Raw genomic sequence first — 22,443 nt, forward strand, 5'->3', positions numbered from 1 at the left:
GTTAAGCCCCAACCCTAATCAAATACACCTGCTTATACCCTTTCTAGTAAACTCTTTGGTTCGGTTTGTCAGGTGTTTGGTTAGGGTTGGAGTTAAACTCTGTAGGTAAGATTTGTCCTCCAATTTACTAAAGTGGCATGGAGATGGAGAATATATGAGACTAGAGGGAAAATCCTGTTTCAGTGCTTTTTGGTTCCTCTGATAAACTTCGAGGTCACTTAACAAAACCTTTGCATTTCCTTTACATTTTCCATGGAGGTTTGTGAGGAAATGCAAAGTTTCTTTTGGATCATGCAAAACATTTGAGTGAGAATGCACAAGCATTGAAATGCATTTTTTCATACAATTTCTCTTCAACTTTGAGATCTCCTTTTCCAGACCTTCCAAATGTCCCTGAATCCGGTTCAACTCTATGGTCATCTGACTTTGGACCAGCCTAATCATCTCTGTGTGGCTTCTCCGTATAAAGCTGAGCAGTTCGGTGAACATCTCTACATCACTATGCGGAAATATTTGTGTAATGCAGAGAGGAGGTGATTCTGACTTTGCTACGACTTTGCTATAATCTGCCACTTCTGAATCAGCGTTATATTTCTGATGAGTGCTTGGGGTGTTCGGCCAATCAGAGCAGACTTGTCAGAAGCAGCGACAGAAAACGATCCGTTTGAGAAAGTCGGGACATAGAAGACCTAATATCATGTACAGTACATTAAAGCATGTCAACATATTCTGTAACACCAAATACACCAAATATTGATCTTAAAAAAAAAAGCATCATATGTCCCCTTTAAAAGCAAAGTTTTTTTTGAGCAACATCTGCTTTATAGAAGTGGAACCAAGTCCGTAACATCAATCTCTCACCAAATTCCTGATTATGAATCAAACTGCAGCTGGCTGTTCTCCAAACATATTCACCCAACCAGTCAAATCGACTAACTTCAAACGTGTATTTCCAAAAATAACAATCGTCTCTCTTATTGTCATAGTCTTTCATTGATTTCAATCATTAAGTCTTTGTTTGGAAGAGTTAACAAAGTCTTATTTGAGTAACATCTACTCTGTGGTTGTAGAACCAAGTCCATACCAACAATCCCTCATCCAAATACCATTTGTTAACCAAACTGCCACTGGTTATTCTCAAACATATCCACCCAACCAGTTGTTTATGCATTGCATATTAAAAACTCAATTGGACTTAAACCGACCCTGCTTCTCTCTTACCTGTTTCTCCGCTCGTTCTGTAGCAGCCGAGACCATGTCATGATGTTTGTGGTTGGTGTCCAGCATGCAGAGGCAGCAGATACACTGGCGGTCAGTGCGGCAGTAAACCTCCAGGAGCTTGTGATGTTGGGGACACCTCTTTCTTTGGAGTTCTCCAGTGACGTCCACCAGTAAGTGTGTGTCTGTCTCATGTGAGGAATTCTGTTTACATCGAGGGCAGCTGGTTTCCTGCAGGTCCTGGAGGCAGACGGAGCACACGCGTGAGTCCTGTTCATCTGCCATTTGCATGGAGAACAAGGAGCTCGCTGTTAAAGGGACTCTACAAACAGTTTAGTTTCGTTTCTTTCTTTTCCTCGTGCGTGTTTGTGGGCGGGACTCTCTTATGTGTGTGTGTGTGTGTGTGGCCACAGATAAAGAGACAGAACTGAAGCTTGCTCTAATGTGAAACTTAAACACACACAGAGAGAGAGACACACAGTTGCTTGCCAAGATGATGTCATTTGTGTGTTTATTAAAGTAATACCAAACTAAGAAGCTAGTTAAATGAATTTATATATAGGTCTACAGAGGAGAGACATTGTACCATCATATGGTTTCAAATCTCTTTTCCATTGCTGTGTAATCAGAATCAGAAGTATTAGCTTTATTGCCATATGTTTACACTTATGAGGAATTTGTTTTCGTGACAGAAGCTCCGCAGTGCAACAGAATGACAGCAATAGAACAAAAATCCCAAAATAAAAGAATAAAATACAAAAAATACAAATAAGTAGGTAAGGAATGACAATATACAAATTGACAATTTTATGGCAGGTATATTACAAAAAGCAGTTATGTATGTACAGGTATATTATGTGCAAAATTTAAGTGTATGCTAAATATGTGTGTTAGATAAATAAGTGTATGTGAATATAAATATAAATAGTGTAGTGTGTTTCACAGTTATTATCAGCTGGAGATAATAACTGGATTGTTATAATAAACTAATAAGATGGATTGCCTGAGGGAAGAAACTGGTCCTGTGTCTGGTCGTTCTAGTGCTCTGTGCTCTGTAGCGTCGACCAGATGGCAACAGTTCAAAGAGGGAGTGTGCTGGATGTGAGGGGTCCTGTGTGATTTTGACAGCCCTTTTTCTCACTCTGGATAAGTACAGTTCTTGAATAGAAGGGAGGGTTGTACCAATGATTCGCTCAGCAGTCCGGACTACCCTCTTTAGTCTTCTGAGGTCAGATTTAGAAGCTGAGCTGAACCAGACAGTTACTGAAGTGCAGAGGATGGATTCAATGATGGTGGAGTAGAACTGTTTCAGCAGCTCCTGTGGCAGGTTAAACTTCCTCAGCTGGCGAAGGAAGTACAACCTCTGCTGGGCCTTTTTCACGATGGAGTCAATGTGAATGTCCCACTTCAGGTCCTGAGAGATAGTGGTGCCCAGGAACCTGAATGACTCCACTGCAGTCACAGGGCTGTTCATGATGGTGAGTGGGGGGAGTGCAGGGGGGTCTCTCCTGAAGTCCACGATCATCTCCTCTGTTTTGAGCGTGTTAAGCTCCAGGTTGTTGAGAGTGCACCAGACAGCCAGCTCTTTTACCTCCTGTCTGTAAGCAGACTCGTCACTGTCCTGAATGAGGCCGATGAGTGTGGTGTCATCTGCAAACTTCAGGAGCTTGACAGAGGGGTCCTTAGACGTGCAATCGTTGGTGTACAGGGAGAAGAGCAGTGGGGAGAGGACACAGCCCTGGGGAGCTCCGGTGCTGATTGTACGGGTGCTGGATGTGTATTTTCCCAGCCTCACTAGCTGCTGCCTGTCTGTCAGGAAGCTGTTGATCCACTGACAGACGGAGGTGGGCACGGAGAGCTGATTTAGTTTGGGCAGGAGGAGGTTTGGGATGATCGTGTTGAAGGCCGAGCTGAAGTCCACAAACAGGATCCTCACATAAGTCCTCGGTCTGTCTAGGTGTTGCAGATCATAATGCAGTCCAATGTTTACTGCATCGTCCACAGACCTGTTTGCTCTGTAGGCAAACTGAAGAGGATCCAGCAAGTGTCCAGTGATGTTCTTCAGGTGGGCCAGCACCAGTTTTTCAAATGACTTCATGACTACAGACGTTAGAGCCACAGGCCTGTAGTCATTTAGTCCTGTAATTTTGGGTTTCTTTGGGATGGGGATGATGGTGGAACGTTTGAAGCATGAAGGGACTTCGCACAGCTCCAGCGATCTGTTGAAGATCTGTGTGAAGATGGGGGCCAGCTGGTGTAACACGATCTGGGCCTGGTGCTTTCTTCCTTTTCTGCTTCCGGAAGACCTGGCGCACAGCATCCTCGCTTCATTGCATTGAGAAGAAAAGTAAGATGGACATTTTTACATCTTACACAATTGTTTTCCGCTGCTTTTATTGTATTTGATTGAGCCATAATTTAATACTTTTTCTTTCATACTTTTTTCTTGTGTTCTGTTTAAGAAATGGCAAGGTTTATTATTTGGTTCATGTCATTTCGATGATCAACATCACTGGAATTATTTTAATGTGTTAAGATCAGTTTTAATAATGCGTGAATAGTAATAATTTTTCTGTTCTTAGATATGTTCATGTAGACTATATAAATATTGATCTTTGCTGCATTAATAAATGAAAAATATATATAAGAAATATTCTTATGAATAATGTATTTGTAATCTTTTATTAATAAATCTAAATGATGACTGATTATTTTAATGCCATCTGAACACTATATAAGTGATGATAGAAATACACATTCATCATGAAATTCTTGTTGGATATATTTTAAAATCTTTTCCATGAAGGGAGATGATGTCAGCTCTCTAAAAGCTGGAGGTACAGTGATGGTAATGTCAAGATATACTGATGTTCACATGAATAAACGCTGAAGCGTGACTCCGGTTACTGTGTGCCACGCCTCGTGTGTTTCTGAAGCCTCATTCTCACACACACACACACACACACACACACACCTGTATAACCCTCACAGACACGCTGAAGATCGCCTCTGCTTCAGGTGAGTGGAAATACAGCTTCTCTCAATCAGCCGTGCAACAAAACTACTCATTTATAGCAAATAATATAGTGCTTTTTAACTTTAAGTACTTGAATTAATCTGATGTGGTAATTATATAGTTGCTATTGTAATATTACCAGATTACTTTACCCAATACTGTACTGTTTTCTACAGCTATAGGGTATATTATACTGCAATACACTACTGTAGTATAAACTGAAGTATAATACAGTATTTCAGTTCACTACAGTATATGCTCTAGCATTCATTAATAAAGTGTCTTAAATGCTAAATATATACAGTATGATGCACTTTACTATAATATGGTTCAAAAACACTAAAGGATGACCTATACATGAATGTATAGACCATTAATCATTATTTACCCAATTGTTACGATCAAAACAAGATTGATTGTTTTGTTGAATATTAAATTTGTTCTTTTTTGCTGCCAAGGTTTTTTTTTTTTGTAGTGATTCTGCACATTAAAAAAATACTACAGTAATTTACAGTAAATATACTATAGTGTTTTTGAACCATACTATAGTAAAGTCTATTATACGGTATATGTAATCGTTTTTAAGACACTTTATTAATGAATGCTACAGCTTATACTGTAGTGAACTGATAAACTGTAATACTGTATTATACTACCGTTTTTGCTAACTGTAATGTAGTATAATATACTCTATAGTTATAGAAAACAGTACAGTATTGGGTCATTTGTTTATATTACCATAGCAACTATAGAATTACCAACAAATTAATCCAAGCACTTTACTATAAATTAAATTAAATTAAAATAAAATGTATGTATTTATTACTTTACTATAAGAAGGTACAAAAGCAATATATTATTTACAATAAATTACGACAGTATTTTTTCAACAACGTTTTTACCTGTTCAGAAGCGGTTCATGTTTGATCTTGATTGAGTTGATCAGGTGTATTGAGATTCTGCAGTCAGACTGAAACTTCCAGATGAACCTGAGTGTGTGTGTCCTGCTGTAATGGTTTACTGAGTTCATGTCGTCTGACCGCTGATAGATTCTGTTCGTCAGGGTTGTGATGGCACACACGGCTGTTCAGATGACTGGAGATCTGAACAACAATGAGTCCAGGACACCGGTGTCCACCAGAATGTCCTTCTCATCGCCCAGACGAGGAGCGACCATGAGCTTCCACAACATCAGCTACAGCGTGAAGATGAAGAGCGGCTTCCTGTGCAAGAGGAAGGTCACGCAGAAGAACATCCTCATCGAGCTCAAGTGAGTCTAGTGCTGTTTGATCACAGTATTCATGTTTCAGGTGTTTCTGGAAGCACCCTAGTATAACAGTACTGTGGTGTTACTGTGGAACAGGTTTTTGTCATATTTGAGGTATTTTTGTATGCATGTTATTACAGTTAACAAAATGAACAGTTGTTTAAAAATAAAATCATCTTTAACTGAAATAAAATGCAATATAAAAAAGAAAAGAAACATTATTTCAGCTAGTTTCAAATGTTTAACTTGATGTACTGAAATACCTCAAACTAAAACTAAATTAATAAAAACTACAGACACATAAAAAAAAAATGTAAATGGCAAAAACACAACAATAAAATTACTAAAACTTTAACTAAAATAAAATTGCACAGAATATATATAAAAAAACGAATTCAAAATAAGAATAAAAATTACGTTTTAATAAAGTATAATTTATTCTTGTACATTATTAAATATTACAAATATACATTAAAAACATATAAAAAAAATGAAAATGAGAAAAGCACAACAAAATTCCTAAAACTTAAACTAAAATTAATATTAACAGAGTGAAAAAAAACAGAGAATATAAAATAAAAGCTAAATAATAATAAAAATATTATATAGTACTGCAAAAAAAAAAAAAAATGTTAACACAAACTCTAATATCTTTAGTTTCTCAATAATACTTAAAACAACTTGGTTTTGCATGTTTTTTTTTGTTATGTTTTTATAGTAATACTCATGCTTTTTTCTATAAAGGACTTTAGCAGGTTTATCTTGACTGTAATTATTAATGTAGTTGTCATAGAATCAGATTTATTATGATTGAACGTGTTCCTTTAAAAAATGTAGTTTATTTTAGTGTTCATCCGGTGACCAGCAGGACTGCATCAGATCTCATGTTCAGACTTGTTTTCTGCCTCGACTTTCATCTACTCTACCCGCTTAAAACATGGAGTCGAGAGGAACAGTCACATATTTAGCCTCTGCATGAAGCTCATGTTCATTATTTGCTATAAAGAAAGAAATAGAGGTGATGTTTGTGAGCTTGTAGGTCAGGGAGCTTAAGTGTGCGTGTCTTCCGATTGGAGGAAGAATGGAGATGTTTCAACAAACTCTTGTGACCTGGCTAAAAAAAAAAAATGTTTGCACGTGCTTCAGTATTGCGTGCATGTTAATGCATTATTATACAAGCACACACACACTCAGACACACGTGCATGGTTACACTTTCATAACCTGGTTACATTACATGTTGATTGACAGTCACTGCACAACACATGCACACATGCCTAAATCAGACGTTTAAACAGGATCAGTGCATCTCCAGTTTTTATTCATATTTTTGAATTTGTTTTTATTTTAGTTTTCTGGTTTCGCTTTAATTTTAATTAAAGCTTTTGTGATTTTGTTGTGTTTTTGTCAATTATATGAATATTTCTGTATTCATTTTTATTTCAGTTTTAGCTATTTTAGTAGTAAAACTACATGAAAATGGGAAACGTTTGACTTTTTGGGGCTTTATTTATCAAATATTATTATACTTTTTTTTTTTAATTAAGTACATTTTATTTAAATATTTTATAAGGGCATGACTGTGACCGTAATTAAATAATATTATATTAAAATATTAATAATTATTTGCTAATAAATATGTAATTTAATTTATCAACATATTTTATTCATATAATACATGCTTAAATCTAATATACTAAATGTTATATATGTTTTTAATGTTGTTTAAAATAATGTTTGATAAAGTATAGTTCATGACCCTTATACAGTGTTTGTGTGCTTGAGGTTGTCGGGTGAGTTTGAGCATTAACCCATGGTTGTCCATGTGCGCTCAGCTGCTTGTGTAAGTGTGCGTGACTGCGGAGGTTTATTTCCTCGTCCGAACTCGTGTAATTATTTGATCGGTATCAGTCTGACACATGAGTGCAGATGATCGTCCCCGCATCTCATGAATATGATTGATGTCACCTTGCATTAGTATGTTAGCATGTCAATGTGAACACTTACATCTGTTGCTGCTGTTGTCCTGTAGTCACGCACAAGAAAAATGTCTTGCCAAAAGAATGAGGCTCATCCAGTATCATCCAGAATCCTGTGTTTGGCTGTGATTTATGTGACCATGTGATGCTAATGAAACGTGGTGATTATAATTATGATGTAATTCTGATATTTTGTCTAGTGGGATCATGAGGCCGGGACTGAATGCAATATTAGGAGCGACTGGGAGCGGGAAATCATCGTAAGAGCCGAACATAACACACATGATTATTTTTAATTATTAATAAATTAATTTAATATTTTTAAAATATAAAAATGATAATAATAAAGTTGTATTCCTATTCAGACCTGTCATTTTTTATTATAATATGCTGACTTATTTATGTTTGTATGGACTTATTTGTTCTACTTTGTTATCTGGCAACTGAACAACTTTGGAACAATATACTGATGTGATTATTCACACACGAAGATTCAAGCTCGAGGCTATCTGTGCCGACAAATTATTCAAGTTTTTAAAATATTTTTTTGATTTTTTTTTAGAGCGTAAATATTGTAACAATGTACTTTTCAAATTGTTCTTTATTGATTTTACTTTCAGAAATGCACACATAAAGTAATCTGAATTCATTTTAGTTATCTAAAATAAATGATTTTTCTTTTTTTTACACAATAATTATTATTCATTGATAAATTGTATTTTATACATTTAGAATGTAAAATAATTATAAACAAATTGGAAGTGATATATATATATATATATATATGTGTGTGTATTTTTATGTCGATTTTTAAATATGTATATTTTATTAATTGATGTAATGCATTTAAAATAAAATAAAATACATTTTAATAATTTAAATTAAATAAATAAAAATAAATGTATTTAGAATAATATAAAAAATACTATAATATAATAAATATTGAGTGTAATAATAATAATGAAAAAAATGTTTTGTATAATGTTTGTGTTTTACTGCAGGTTTCTGGACGTTCTGGCCGCTCGTAAGGATCCTGCTGGTCTTTCTGGAGAGGTTCTTATAGACGGAGCTCCACAGCCTCCAAACTTCAAATGTCTGTCTGGATATGTAGTGCAGGTATCACACACACACACACACACACACACACACACACACACACACACACACACACATACTCAGTTACTACATTTCCTTTCTTCTGATCACTTAGTCAACAGTCAGTAGCAGCATTTTCTCCTAACGTCTGGAGCACAAACGCTGAACTTACACATTAGACGTCATGTTTGACTCTCTTAACACTTGTTATTTTGTCAAATATGTATTACGACCAAGGGAATTGTGGGATTGTTGACTAAGATTAGAAGAGCTGGACTGTGTGTTTTGTGGTTTTTGCAGGATGACGTGGTCATGGGAACACTGACGGTTCGCGAGAATCTGCGTTTCTCAGCAGCTTTAAGGCTCCCGAAGTCGATCCGTCAGCTAGAAAAAGATGAGAAGGTTGAGAGACTCATTCAGGAGCTGGGATTGAGCAAAGTTGCCGATTCACGGGTAACAAACCAAACACACATTCATCCCACCGACTACATGTGCAATCGACTCCAGCTTACAACTATTCCCATGTTGTTTGTTTATGAATTGATTAGTAATAATTCCAAAAATGTTTTGGGGGGAATTCAATTTTTAGTTTAGATGCAGCTTCTGTCTGAATACTTTTTGAGTGTTTTATCCTCTCCAAAAGTGTATCTAAATAAAAACATAGTAAAAAAAAAAAAAAAAAGGTGCACGCAGCGATGGCGGGCCCAAGCCCAGGTTCATCAGCAAAATGCATGCATGTAACCCTCTAGCAGTCTAGGTGTTGAGCTACAGCAATGAAAGGGTTACTCTTCAACAGCAAGTGTGTGAAACAGACATGCACACAGAGAGAGAAAGGGAAGTATATATAACAACAAGCATGTAGCCCTTACCCATTGAAACAAGAATGTTGCCAAAACCCGCATAAGCCATAGCCACAAGCACGTAGCCCTGAACCAGATGACCTAATGAGTATGTCGCCAAACCTGAAAAGCTTCAGCAACAGCAAGATGTTCCCAATAACAACTAGATAGCTTAGGAACAAGTGTGCTACCAATAACAGGCCTGGTCCTCTCTCGTCTTGCACTGTCGTCACTCATCCTTTTATCCATCTGGAGATCCTTCTGGAGCTGGTGTCATGCATTATCACTTACTCCACCGGTCTCGCTCCGTTCCCACAGCTTTCGGCCCCATTCCATTCATTACAGCTACCAACACTCTATTGGACAACCTTAGTATTACAGCTGTCTTCTGTCAGTTGAAATGTTTTATGTTTTCTGTCAGCTTCCTGATCATCGGAAATTTATTAAACTAAGCATGTTTCATCAGAATGACTTCTTCAGACAGTTGTGTTTTACAGTTTTCGAATCCATTCAGTCGATCAGCAAAGTTGCTTGATTATTAAGCCGGAATTAGAGTATAGTTCCTGGCCATATCGTCCTAGAAGCTCACAACTTTTAATTTTCCATCAGTCTTAGTACACAATTTAACTACAGAAGAGTCAAGTTTTAAATAGGAACAATTTCAATTGGTAATTTTTGAGAGAGATGATAATGGTCTAAAGAGATTCAATGATCTACAGGTGCTGGTCATATAATTAGAATATCATCAAAAAGTTGATTTATTTCACTAATTCCATTCAAAAAGTGAAACTTGTATATTATATTTATTCATTACACACAGACTGATATATTTGAAATGTTTATTTCTTTTAATTTTGATGATTATAACTGACAACTAAGGAAAATCCCAAATTCAGTATCTCAGAAAATTAGAATATTGTGAAAAGGTTCAATATTAAAGACACCTGGTGCCATACTCTAATTAATCCCTCTCACACGGACATTGACATCTCTACCTCCTCTGTACTGAATCACATCAACACCACCACTGACAGTGTAATAACAGAAAAGGAGATGACAACATACCCTAATCAGAAGCCATGGATGAACAAGGAGGTGCGACTCCTGCTGAAAGCCCGCAACACTGCTTTCAGGCCTACAGTAAATCCAGGGCTAACCTGAAAAGGGGCATCAAAAAGGCCAAGTACTGCTACAAAGTTAAGGTAGAGGAACACTTTTCAAACTCTGACCTCCAACGCATGTGGCAGGGCATCCAGATCATCAGTGACTACAAGTCAAGCAACTCTACTCCAGCGGTTACATACATCTTCTTCCTTAATGAGCTAAATAACTTTTATGCTCGCTTCAACAGTGAGAGAGCAAGGAGGCGGCCACCAAAATTACACACTCAGCAGACCACCAACCCCTCAAACTCATCTCCACAGATGTCCACACTGCATTGAGCCGGATTAACGCACACAAGGCTGCTGGCCCAGATAGCACAGAAATAGGAGCACAGAAGATACAGTATGCACAGTGTTGCACTCTACACTCACACACTTGGACACACTGACGATATAACACAGTTCCTGTTTCCTTTTTTCACCATAAATTCATAACCTCACCATGGCACAATTTAGCATCCTCAGTGTCGTAAGAAAAGTTGACCAAGTTTGGTGTTGATCGGATGAAAACTCTAGGACGAGTATGTCAAATTGCAAAAAATCCAAAATGGTCGACTTCCTGTTGGGCAGGGCATTGACTGTCAGCATGAAAGTCATTTGGCTGATGAGATCTACAAGTGAATGAATTTTGGTGACTGTAGGAGAAACGGTGTGTGCCACAGAGCCCCTATAAAAGCATTTAATCTGAGTTTGATGAATTTGATCTGTGTGATCTACTAATGGGAATCATGATTAATGGTTTTACAGGTGGGCACGCAGCTGATTCGTGGTGTTTCAGGTGGAGAGAGGAAGAGGACAAACATCGGCATGGAGCTGATTATTGATCCCCCGGTGCTTTTCCTGGACGAGCCGACCACCGGCCTGGACGCCAGTACAGCCAACTCTGTCCTCATGCTGCTCAAGAAGTGTGTTTGTACAAAATATCACATCAGGGCATATATATATATATATATATATATGTACTCAGAAATTATGAAAAAAAGCTTTTGGAATGGAAAATGACACTGGCATTGTTGTAAGATTTACCTACAGCACTGCACCATTATGTGTTTTAACTGTCCTGTGTGTTTAACCTGTAATTTGTTCAGAATGGCGAACAGTGGTCGTAACATCATCCTGTCCATCCATCAGCCGCGGTACTCCATCTACCGGCTGTTCGACAGCCTCACACTGCTGGTGGGAGGAAGACTGGTGTATCACGGCCCGGCTCAAGATGCCCTGGATTACTTCAGCCATATCGGTATGAAAACACACATTTACAAACATGAACAGTCAGGTCCTGATACTGATGTGTGTGTGTGTGTGTGTCAGGATACGTCTGTGAACCTCATAACAACCCTGCTGATTTCTTTCTGGATGTCATCAATGGAGAATCCTCCGCCGTCGCTCTCAACTTGATAAACAACAGTGAGGGTACAGCAGTTTCTTTTTTATATACAGGTGCTGGACATATAATTAGAATATCATCAAAAGTTGATTTATTTCACTAATTCCATTCAAAAAGTGAAACTTGTATATTATATTCATTCATTACACACAGACTGATGTATTTGAAATGTTTGTTTCTTTTAATTTTGATGATTATAACTGACAACTAAGGAAAATCACAAATTCAGTATCTCAGAAAATTAGAATATTGTGAAAAGGTTCAATATTGAAGACACCTGGTGCCACACTCTAATCAGCTAATTAACTCAAAACACCTGCAAAGCTTTTAAATGTTATCTCAGTATAGTTCTGTAAGCTACACAATCATGGGGAAGACTGCTGACTTGACTGTTGTCCAAAAGATGACCATTCACACCTTGCACAAGGAGAACAAGACACAAAAGGTCATTGCAAAAGAGGCTGGCTGTTCACAGAGTTCTGTGTCCAAGCACATTAATAGAGAGGTGAAGGGAAGGAAAAGATGTGGTAGAACAAAAGTGTACAAGCAATAGGGATAACCACACCCTGGAGAGAATTGTGAAACAAAACCCATTCAAAAATGTGGGGGAGATTCACAAAGAGTGGGCTGCAGCTGGAGTCAGTGCTTCAAGAACCACTACACACAGACGTATGCAAGACATGGGTTTAAGTAATATTCTAATTTTCTGAGATACTGAATTTGGGATTTTCCTTAGTTGTCAGTTATAATCGTCAGAATTAAAAGAAATTAACATTTCAAATATATCAGTCTGTGTGTAATGAATGAATATAATATACAAGTTTTACTTTTTGAATTGAATAAGTGAAATAAATAAACTTTTTGATGATATTCTAATTATATGACCAGCACCTGTAATTGTTTTCTCAATATAAAGGTCAATTTGCTGCTATCAGCGTTTATGTTACATTGGTGGGATTATATCCGTACAAATGAAATATCTATCAATTATTTCATGGGCATGACTCCAGACATTGTAATCGTGACTTAATATAGTCATGACATTTTAAAATTGAAAAGAGATGTACCTTTACGTTTTTGTTTTTTTGTTAACATCTATGACGGAAACTTACAGTTAGAGTTTTAACTAGTTTTAGAAGTTATCATCTAACTTTCAGAATTTAGTTCAGCTTAAATAGGAATGTTTAATAGTTTTAGTTCATTTTAGCTGGTGATATCATCACTGACCGAGAATGGTATGTTAGTGGTTTGTGTTTGTGTGTGTCAGAACTGGACGAGGAGCAGCTGAGTTCATCTCTGAAGGGCATCGAGGACCGTTTGGTTGAAGAATACAAGAACAGTGCCAATTACAAACTGACTAACAGTGAGTTAGAGCGAATTGTTCAGGGACGGGACTACAGCAAACAACCCAAATCCAGAACCATCACCTACAACACATCCTTCTGCCATCAGTTCAACTGGGTTCTCAAAAGAACCTTCAAGAACCTCATGCTGAACCCACAGACATCATTCGCTCAGGTCAGACTCAGCACCTGCATCTACATCAGGCTTTCACAGAATTTTCTATTAGTCTTTGAGCTGAAATGTTAAACTAAAGTCCCTCTGTTGTTTTGAGGTAATATTTTAATAATTTAACAACACACAACATAATGTTATTTTAGAAACATTGAGATACTAGTACTTTTTATAATTATTTTGCTTTTTTATTTCATTTTTAGCTTCTTATTTTTGTCAAGCAACTCAAACTAAATGAAAATGGGCAATGTTGCCTTGGCAACTGAAATTAAAAAGAATATTTTATTTAGGGGTGTAACGGTTCACAAAATTCAAAGTTCAGTTTGATACGATACAGCGATGTCACGGGTCAATACATTTTCGATACGGGGGGCAATGTATGGATTAGCATTTACTACACAGAGCCATTGTTTACTGACAAAGTTGCGAAAAACCACAATCATATTTTGCTCATGTTTTGGAGATTTACCACTGATTACAGAACCGGCTTTACTGACAAGATGCACAAATTTTTAATTTTGCATGCAATTTATTGTGCAGCCCTAGTTTGTGAAATGTCTTGGTGAGTCTTATGTAGACAAGAGACATGAAACTCTCTCTCTGTGAGGCTTGCTGTCTTTGATAAGGAGTCCTCTTGTCTCTTCCGGTCCATTACTTCATCGGCTGCTGAGGCCTTTTGTGAATCCATGACCTGGGTTTCGGATGTTGAGATCAAGGCTATGTAGAGTGAGCAGACGAGCCTCCCTCTTTCTCTGAAGTGCTTGGATAAGAAGACCTGAAGCTTATTTTTATACTCAGGTTGTTCAGTGACACAGGAGGCAGATCAGGTTCTCCTTTGGGGCAAAGGCGTCCCAATATTGGGTTCTCCCTTTTGGTTTGGCTTCGGCTCCATGGGTGTTCACAAAGTACATGGATGCTGCTCTGGCCCCACTGAGGCTCCAGGGCATCCGTGTGCTCAACTACCTGGGCAACTGGCTCACCCTAATCTTGTGTACCCAGACCTTCAGACTGACGGCAGGAGGGCCAAGGACCACCAAAGAAACCAAATATCTGACAGGTTATACCACCAGTGGTATGTCATCGCCAAATGATTACAATGGATGCCTCCTTGACTGGCTGGCATGCGGCCTTTGAAGAAAGATTGGCTTTCGGTGTCTGGAAGGGAGTCTCTCTTGTGGCACCAAACAGCTTGGAGCTGTGAGCCATCTTCCTGGCCTTGGACCATTTTCTGCCATTTGAGGCCTTCATGGCCTGTCAGTGTTGCTTCCTGGAACTTGTCAGTTGTCCTGTAGGGCTTATTATAGTCAGCTCCTGACTGGATCCTTATAGCCAAATTCACACTACATGACTTCAAAAGTTGGCGGAACACTGCTATTCAGAATACATGACTTGATTGTCTGTCTTTAAGTTGTTGTGTTGTTCACATTACGTGACTCTATGTAAATATTCCACAACCCGGGGTTACACACTACACAAGCTGACGACAACTCTGTTACCCAACAACCCTGCAAACCATTATATGTCACACAAAAACACACGCGAGAATTGGAACTGGAATGACGAGAAACAACACATGAAACAGGAGTTGTTTATTTGAAAATGTCGGGTAAGAAATTAGCGCTGCAAGCTGTTTGCTCGATGAAAAATTTTGCTCCATTTATTGTCCAAACATTTCTTGAAGTCATGTTGCTGCTGTAGTTTTTCTTCGAGTGAGCTCTATCCATGCCTTGCTCTTTCAGTGGCTTCAGCTTGTCACGACACTTGTGACACAAGTCAGTCGACCGGTCCAGATATTTGGCATTCTAGATATTTGTTTGCCGTCGGCAAAATGTTGGGAATGCGTCAGTGAGCCTCTTTGATGTGTCGTTGTGTATTTCACACATAAATATTGCAGAGCATCAATCACCTGCTGAGTTTTGAGCTCATTTGCAAATCTGGCTTAAATCTGGTTTAAAATCCTGTAGAGTGAATTTAGCATAAAGTGATCCTTCTGTTGGCAATAGCCTCTATCAAGTACAGTCTAGATTTGCAGGCTCTCTCTGTGACGGAGTCATGCATGGAGTTTGCTCCAGGTCTTGTTAAATTATTTTTACCACCCAGCGTCTCATTCTCTATACGGAGAACATGGGTTACACAACTAACCGAGACGTTTTCATAATTTTTATGTTTTTGTCATGTATTTTTTTGTTCTGTTATTTAAATGTCTATAAATATTTATATTACATTTTTAGTTGTAGTTATTATTGTACATCGAGTTAAACAAAATGAAAATTTGATGTTTCCTTGTCAACTAGATAAAATAAAATAAGATAATTTTTTATCTTAGTTAAAGATAGTTTCAAGTAAACGTTTTTATTTGTTTTATTGAAATATAATAACTCCTATAGATGAATATAAAATATTTATTCATTTTAAGAGGAGTTATATTTTGTTTTATTTTCAAAATTATGAGATTTTCGATAATTCTAGTCATAGATTGATATGAATTCTGTTCGGTTTATTAAATATTCACAATAAATTTGAGATTGATTTTCTGGTGATATTAATGTTAGCAACACTGAAAATATTGCAATTTGATGCAGTTTATTCATGTATTTTTAAATGTCAAAGCAAAATATTTGTATAATATATATAATATCTGTATAATATCTTTTGATTTGTAAAATATACAGATTTATATATAATTAAATGCTAAAAGAAAGTTTTACATTGTAGCTGATATTTCTATATTAATCTGAGTCTTGTTTCTCCAGATTGGAGTGATGATTTTCCTGGCTCTGGTTGTTGGGGCCATATTTTTTGGAGTGGAGAAGAATTCGAGCGGCATTCAGAACAGGTTTGGAAACATGTTCATCCAGTATTTATGTAAGATGAATCATTTCTGTCTGAATTAGAAGTGATTCAGATGATTCAGGTCTGATGAACAGAAGCTAAGTCTTTTCAGCCTGATGTTTTCTAATAAAATTACTGAATAATACCGTGTTGCAACTTTGAGTTTTTCATATGTTTTGAAAAACTTCCAGTGGTTTTCCATTAACAGTAGTGTGTTTGTGTATGTGTGTGTTTCAGGATGGGTGCACTCTTTTTCATCACCACCAATCAGTGCTTCAGTTCTGTTTCCTCGGCTGAACTCTTCATCACTGAGAGGAAACTGTTTGTGTGAGTAAACACACACACACACACACACACACATTTTGACCACCCTGCAAACCACAGAAGTCTTATGTCTAAATTATTAGGTTTTAATTTTTCTCTAGAGACTCTCAGATGTTTTGAATCATATTTGTGAGGTCGCTCACAGTATGTCAGAATACATAATTATACGTCAGACCCCTAAGTATATCCACAGGTGTTCCCCAAGGTTCTATTCTGGGTCCATTGCTTTCACATTGTATATTAATAATCTTCCATCCACCAGTTGTATGTGAATATAAGTACCTCAGTGTTATGACTGATTCCAGACTCTCATTTAAGGCTCAGATTTAAAGGTCTGTAACCGGGTCAAATTTAGTCTGTCAAACTTTAGATTTATTAATGATATGTCATCAGAGTTCGCTTTGATGTATGTGCATTATTTCTCATATCGCTTATTGTTCGCAAGCTAGTATACTGTAACTACTCTGAAACCACTGGATTCTTTGTATAACATTGTATAACATTATCTCTAAATAGTCTTGATAAGAAATTGGTTCATCATTGCTCAATACTAACAAAAAGTATAACTTGCTAATTTGGGAAAACCTGATCAAATATGTAGATATGTGTTTAATGTTTAAGACTATACATAGCCCGACTAGTTTGCAAATATTAGAACAATTGCTAATTGGTCCTCAAGGGTTAGGGAAAGAGGGGACTGTATTATTCCACTCAGAAAATGTACATTTACTCAGTGAGCAGTCGAATCTGGAATGGTACTTCTTCCCGTCAACAACAAGAAGAGTGGATACATATGGTCCTTATCAGTTAACTCTTAAAAAATGGTTACTGACAACTCAGCACTGTCAACATTAATACTGCATTCTTGATTTTAGACTTCTTTGCATTAATTGCTCTTGGTCATTTTCTTTCTCCTGTCACCATCTTTCTCTTTCCTTATATTTTATTTTGTTTAGATAACTTTTGTATTTTGCTTTTTATTTCTTCATTATAGGGTTGTATGTGTGTGTAAGATAATCTGTTCTATTGGTAGCCAGTGCAAATTGATAAATAAGTGTGACGTGTATTCTTTTCGACTCATTAAAAATGAATCTTGCTGCCGCGTTCTGAATTAATTGTAGAGGTTTGATAGAACTGACTGGAAGACCTACAGAGAGAGCATTGCAATAGTCCAGCCTGGACAGAACAAGAGCTTGAACAAGGAGTTGTGCAGCATGTTCCCAAAGAAAGGACTTGATCTTCTTGATGTTGAATAAAGCAAATCTGCAGGAACGGACAGTTTTAGCAATGTGGTCTGAGAAAGTCAGCTGATCATCAATCATAACTCCAAGGTTTCTGGCTGTTTTTGAAGGAATTATGGTTGAAACTTGATGGTGAAATTGTGATGAAACGATGGGTTTGCTGGAATCACAAGCAGTTCTGTCTTGGCAAGGTTGAGTTGAAGGTAATGGTCCATCATCCAGTAATGGATGACAGAACCTAATGATGCCATGTAGACAGAGAAGAGAAGTGGTCCAAGAACTGAGCCCTGAGGCACCCCAGTAGTTAGATGTTGTGACTTGGACACCTCACCTCTCCAAGATACTTTGAAGAACCTACCTAGAGTTAAAACTCAAAACACTGGAGTGCATTTCCTGAGATGCCCTTTGCCAGTAGGGTTGATAGGAGGATCTGGTGGTTAACCGTGTCAAAAGCAGCGGACAGATCAAGCAGAATTAGTATTGAAGATTTGGATTCCGCTCTTGCCAGTCTTAGGGCTTCAACAACTGAGAGCAAGGCAGTCTCAGCTGAATGTCCACTTCTGAAGCCTGATTGGTTGCTGTCAAGAAGGTGGTTCTGTGTGAGAAAAGCAGAGACTTGGTTGAACACCGCTTGTTCAAGTGTTTTTGCAATGAAAGGAAGAAGGGAATTATTATTATTGTTTTTTTTCCTAAAGTAGGACAATATGAAAATACCAGATAAAATTTTTATTCCTAGGAATATTTCATAAGTATACAGTTTTCTGTGCAGTTGCAATGTTGATTGATTGTTCTTTAAATATTGATTGATTGATGATGTTGGTGTTGTGGGCGTGTCCTCAGGCACGAGTACATCAGCGGATACTACAGAGTCTCAGTCTACTTCCTGTCCAAGATCCTGTCTGACGTCCTGTTTCTGCGTACAATCCCGGCCGTCATCTTCAGCTGCGTGGTATACTGGATGATCGGTCAGACTCACACCCTCATCACCATTGCACCATTCGTGTTCCTCTGATATGAAACATGAGGTCTCATGTGTTTGTGTTTCCTGTGCAGGACTGAAGTCAACGGTCGAGACGTTCTTCATCTTCATGTTCTCCATCGTTCTGGTGTCTTACACAGCCACCTCCATGACTCTGGCCATCTCCGCTGATCAGACGGTGGTGGCCATCGCTAACATCTTCATGACCATCAGCTTTGTCTTTATGATGGTAAAGAAACACACACACGGACACACACACACACACACTGTGCTGTCAAACGATTAATCTCAATTAATCGCATCTAAAATAAAAGTTTTTGTTTACATAATGTGTGTACTGTGTATATTAATCTTGTATATATAAATACACATACATGTATATATTTAAGAAAAATCTTTATATATGATATAATTTATATGAATATAAATATATACTTGTAAATATTTTCAAAATATAAACTGTGTGTGTTTTATATATACATAATAAATAAACAAAAACTTTTGTTTTGGATGTGATTATTTTATAATTATTAGCAATAAAGGACAGTTTTATTATGTATTGGTTTATATGGGTCTAGATGTTTCAGATTAGATGTTTGAGCTGATCCAGTTTATAAAATGCATGTCATGTTGACATTATGTTTAGTCTTTGTGTAATATTTATTCCTGTGTGTTTGTTCAGATCTTCTCGGGGCTGCTGGTGAATCTCCCCAGTGTTGCTGACTGGTTGAACTGGTTGAAGTATTTCAGTATTCCTCGTTACGGTCTCGCTGTGAGTCTGAATGTTTTTCTGTAGCATGATCTTTTCCTGAAGCTCACTTATAATTAATGCAAAGTTTATCGATCAAATGGATTGATAGATAGCAAGTAGCTTATTTGTTGTTGTTGTTGTAACCTTGATACTTAATCAAAATTAAGCATGCTGTGTGTTATTAAATGCAGAACAGAAAACAGTGTTTATTTGTGGATGATGATGATGATGATGATGATGATGATGATTGTTTTTTCAGGCTTTGGAAATCAATGAGTTCACCGGCCTGAATTTCTGTGACATGAGGAACGTTAGCAGCACTTTAGTAGAAGTGTGAGTATGAAACTGCATGAGACTAGTTAACAATGAGTTAAAGTAAAATCATCATAAACATGTTTCACTTGACATGAAAGAAATGCTAATGAAATAAAATATGAATACAGTTGGAGTTATACTAAAATGCCCTGGCTCTTCCAAGCTTTATAATGGCAGTGAATGGGTGTTGAGATTCTGAAGTCCAGTAAAGTGCATCCATCCATCATAAAAAGTGCTCCACACAACAAGGCATTGATAAAGGCCTTCTGAAGCGAATCAACACATTTGTGTAAGAACAATATCCTTAATTTAAAGTTAATAAACTATAATCTCTAGCTTCCACAAACTGTTGTACGCACATTCACAAGAGAGTGGCATAGCAGATGATATAAGACACAGGGGAAGTACATATAAGTGATAGACTTTTAACACCCATTCACTGCCATTATAAAGCTGAAGGAAGAAAGTCATATACACCTAAGATGGCTTGAGGGGGTGTAAATCATGGGGTCATTTTTGGGTCAGTTTAACAAACTGACTATGAAAAAGACTTCATTTATTGGTGGTAATTAATGGTAAGGATAACATTTAATTTTACATTTTAAATAAATTATTGTTGATGAACCTGCATTAACATGAACAATACACTTTTGATGAATTTGTATTAAGTAGCAGTAACAGAGATTAATAAATATTTGAAGAAATTTTTCGTTTATTATTATTTAATGCATTAACCATTGTTATCTAATTAAATGCTATAAGTAACTAACAACAGTTAGTAACTTTTTTTTTTTTGCATGAGTTTTCACAGGCTTTTGTGAAATATTTATGTAAGTAAAGAAAATCAGATTGTGAAGAAACGCTTGCGTTGTTGTTTGTGGAGGAGATTATCAGTGTAGAGCATCATCAGAAGAATCGTGTTTCTGCTACACACTTATATAAAGTTACTAAGGAAGCATGACTGAAAGAGGAGAGAAATGGTGGAATAAGCAGATTTACAGAGGTGTAGTGTGATGTGACTTTCTTGACATGAGGACTGCCACTCATGCCACAATGACTGCTCAAATACTGCTTCACTAATGCATCACAGCTGAAACAGTTTAGCAATCAAATTCCTCAGCCGATAGGATTCTTCCATCAATGTATTACCAAATAATCGAGCTCATTCAACAAGATATTACAGTGTAGAAAACCAGCAAGCAATGATTCAAACTACTTTTCTCATTGCAGCTGCACCACAGGTGAGGACTTTCTGAGCAAACAGGGCATCAATTACTCAACCTGGGGTTTGTGGCAGAATCATTTAGCTCTGGGAATCATGACCCTCATCTTCCTCATCATCGCTTACCTCAAACTGCGCTTCTTCAAGAAATTCACCTGAACACAAGCTCATGTTCTTCCTCACACACTTCCAGAGCATCCACCAAATCCCATTTCCCGCTCTGACAGTCGTGATGCTGAATCTTAAACATTCATCCAATCATGCTGCAGACAGAAATGAACGTGAAGAATTGACTGCGCTCAGACTTATTGTTCTCTAATAGTTTGCACACTAAAGATTTGTTTTAAAAGTACGTTTTTTTTTGCTCAGTAACAGTACAGTTACTAATGAATGTCAATGTGGAGTCTTTTATGGATATGTTCAGTTAGTTTCTGTTTAATGGACTTTTAGTTTATTTTTATCATTTCCTATATTCCTTTGGTTTTTCTGTTTTACTGATATGATTAGTTGTTTAGTTCAGCTTTGTCTCATTTAATTTATGTTTTGTATCAGTGCTTAAGTTCTTCCTTCTGTGCTCTTTGTCTGGTCTCGTTCACGTTAGTGTTGGTTTATGCCTCCTGTTCTGTTTGGATTAAAGACTTTGTGGTAAAGACTAAATCTGTTGTCTGTCTGTCTGTCTACAACACATCGTATTTACTCCAGTTTGACACCGTTTAGATGTTTTTGTTGGCTGAGATATTTTTACTACAGTGACAGTGCCACAACGTGAGTTTGGCAAAATCAGAATTACACCAAAAATAACACAAGCAAAGTGCAGTGATGCAGCCAAAGATGTAGGCCCTATCTACATCAAGCAGAATGTAAATATGTGTCAGTTCTCAATGTGATGCCTGTCGTTATGCTTTTTTCAGCTCTGGATCTAGTTTTTACCCAATGAAGCCGCAGGACTGGATGAAGGTGCAACCAGCGAATGCTCATTTGCTGTCCATGGTTCTGAAACGAAATCAGAAATCAGACCGGTTTCTTTAATAAATGACAAATATGGATCCCTATGAGATTAATAGTTTGTGTTAAAACTGTGTAATAAAAAAGGATAGAAATTTAACATTTTTGAGAAGCAATTTAAATGCAACAATTTAAGAACTTCAGAAGCAGTTTTGCACTTTTGGCATATGTCATAAATGTAATTAAAAAACTAATAAAGTTTTAGAACGCAAGTGCAGTACCTTACAAATATATTCACTAAAGCATCAGGCTACCAAAAAAAAAAAAAAAATTAAGATTTTGTATATGATGTGGTT

The 22,443-nt window shown here is 37.0% G+C and overlaps 3 protein-coding genes across 6 annotated transcripts in view; 1 reads left to right on the forward strand and 2 right to left on the reverse strand.

The window, feature by feature from the left end:
• The window catches only part of ftr92 (finTRIM family, member 92), a 43,039-nt gene that overhangs the window by 1,025 nt on the left and 19,571 nt on the right, over window positions 1-22,443 (reverse strand). The gene's annotated exons all lie outside the window — the stretch shown is intronic.
• Window positions 224-1,986, reverse strand: LOC113041354 (tripartite motif-containing protein 16-like). 4 transcript variants are annotated; one of them, XM_026199827.1, is made up of 3 exons: window positions 1,330-1,981; window positions 1,222-1,281; window positions 224-689 (listed from the first exon to the last, which is right to left on the reverse strand). In XM_026199827.1, the coding sequence occupies exons 1-3, from the start codon at window positions 1,507-1,509 to the stop codon at window positions 549-551; spliced, it is 381 nt and encodes a 126-aa protein (XP_026055612.1). In that variant the 5' UTR covers window positions 1,510-1,981; the 3' UTR covers window positions 224-548. The 4 variants fall into 4 exon arrangements, 2 of the variants coding, with proteins under 2 accessions (XP_026055612.1, XP_026055611.1); XR_003275386.1 differs by having other exon boundaries at window positions 224-454; window positions 1,222-1,986; XR_003275385.1 differs by having other exon boundaries at window positions 224-469; window positions 1,222-1,986.
• Window positions 3,462-22,088, forward strand: LOC113041350 (ATP-binding cassette sub-family G member 2-like). Its single transcript, XM_026199821.1, has 16 exons — window positions 3,462-4,236; window positions 5,284-5,504; window positions 7,680-7,739; window positions 8,481-8,595; window positions 8,875-9,027; window positions 11,324-11,481; window positions 11,665-11,816; window positions 11,888-11,989; window positions 13,231-13,481; window positions 16,232-16,314; window positions 16,548-16,637; window positions 18,716-18,840; window positions 18,929-19,083; window positions 19,537-19,626; window positions 19,865-19,938; window positions 21,151-22,088. Exons 2-16 carry the CDS (start codon window positions 5,305-5,307, stop codon window positions 21,299-21,301), a joined length of 1,959 nt encoding a protein of 652 aa, XP_026055606.1. The 5' UTR covers window positions 3,462-4,236; window positions 5,284-5,304; the 3' UTR covers window positions 21,302-22,088.

Source organism: Carassius auratus, chromosome 23 (genome assembly GCF_003368295.1).
Source record: "Carassius auratus strain Wakin chromosome 23, ASM336829v1, whole genome shotgun sequence".
Classification (NCBI taxonomy): Eukaryota; Metazoa; Chordata; class Actinopteri; order Cypriniformes; family Cyprinidae; genus Carassius; species Carassius auratus.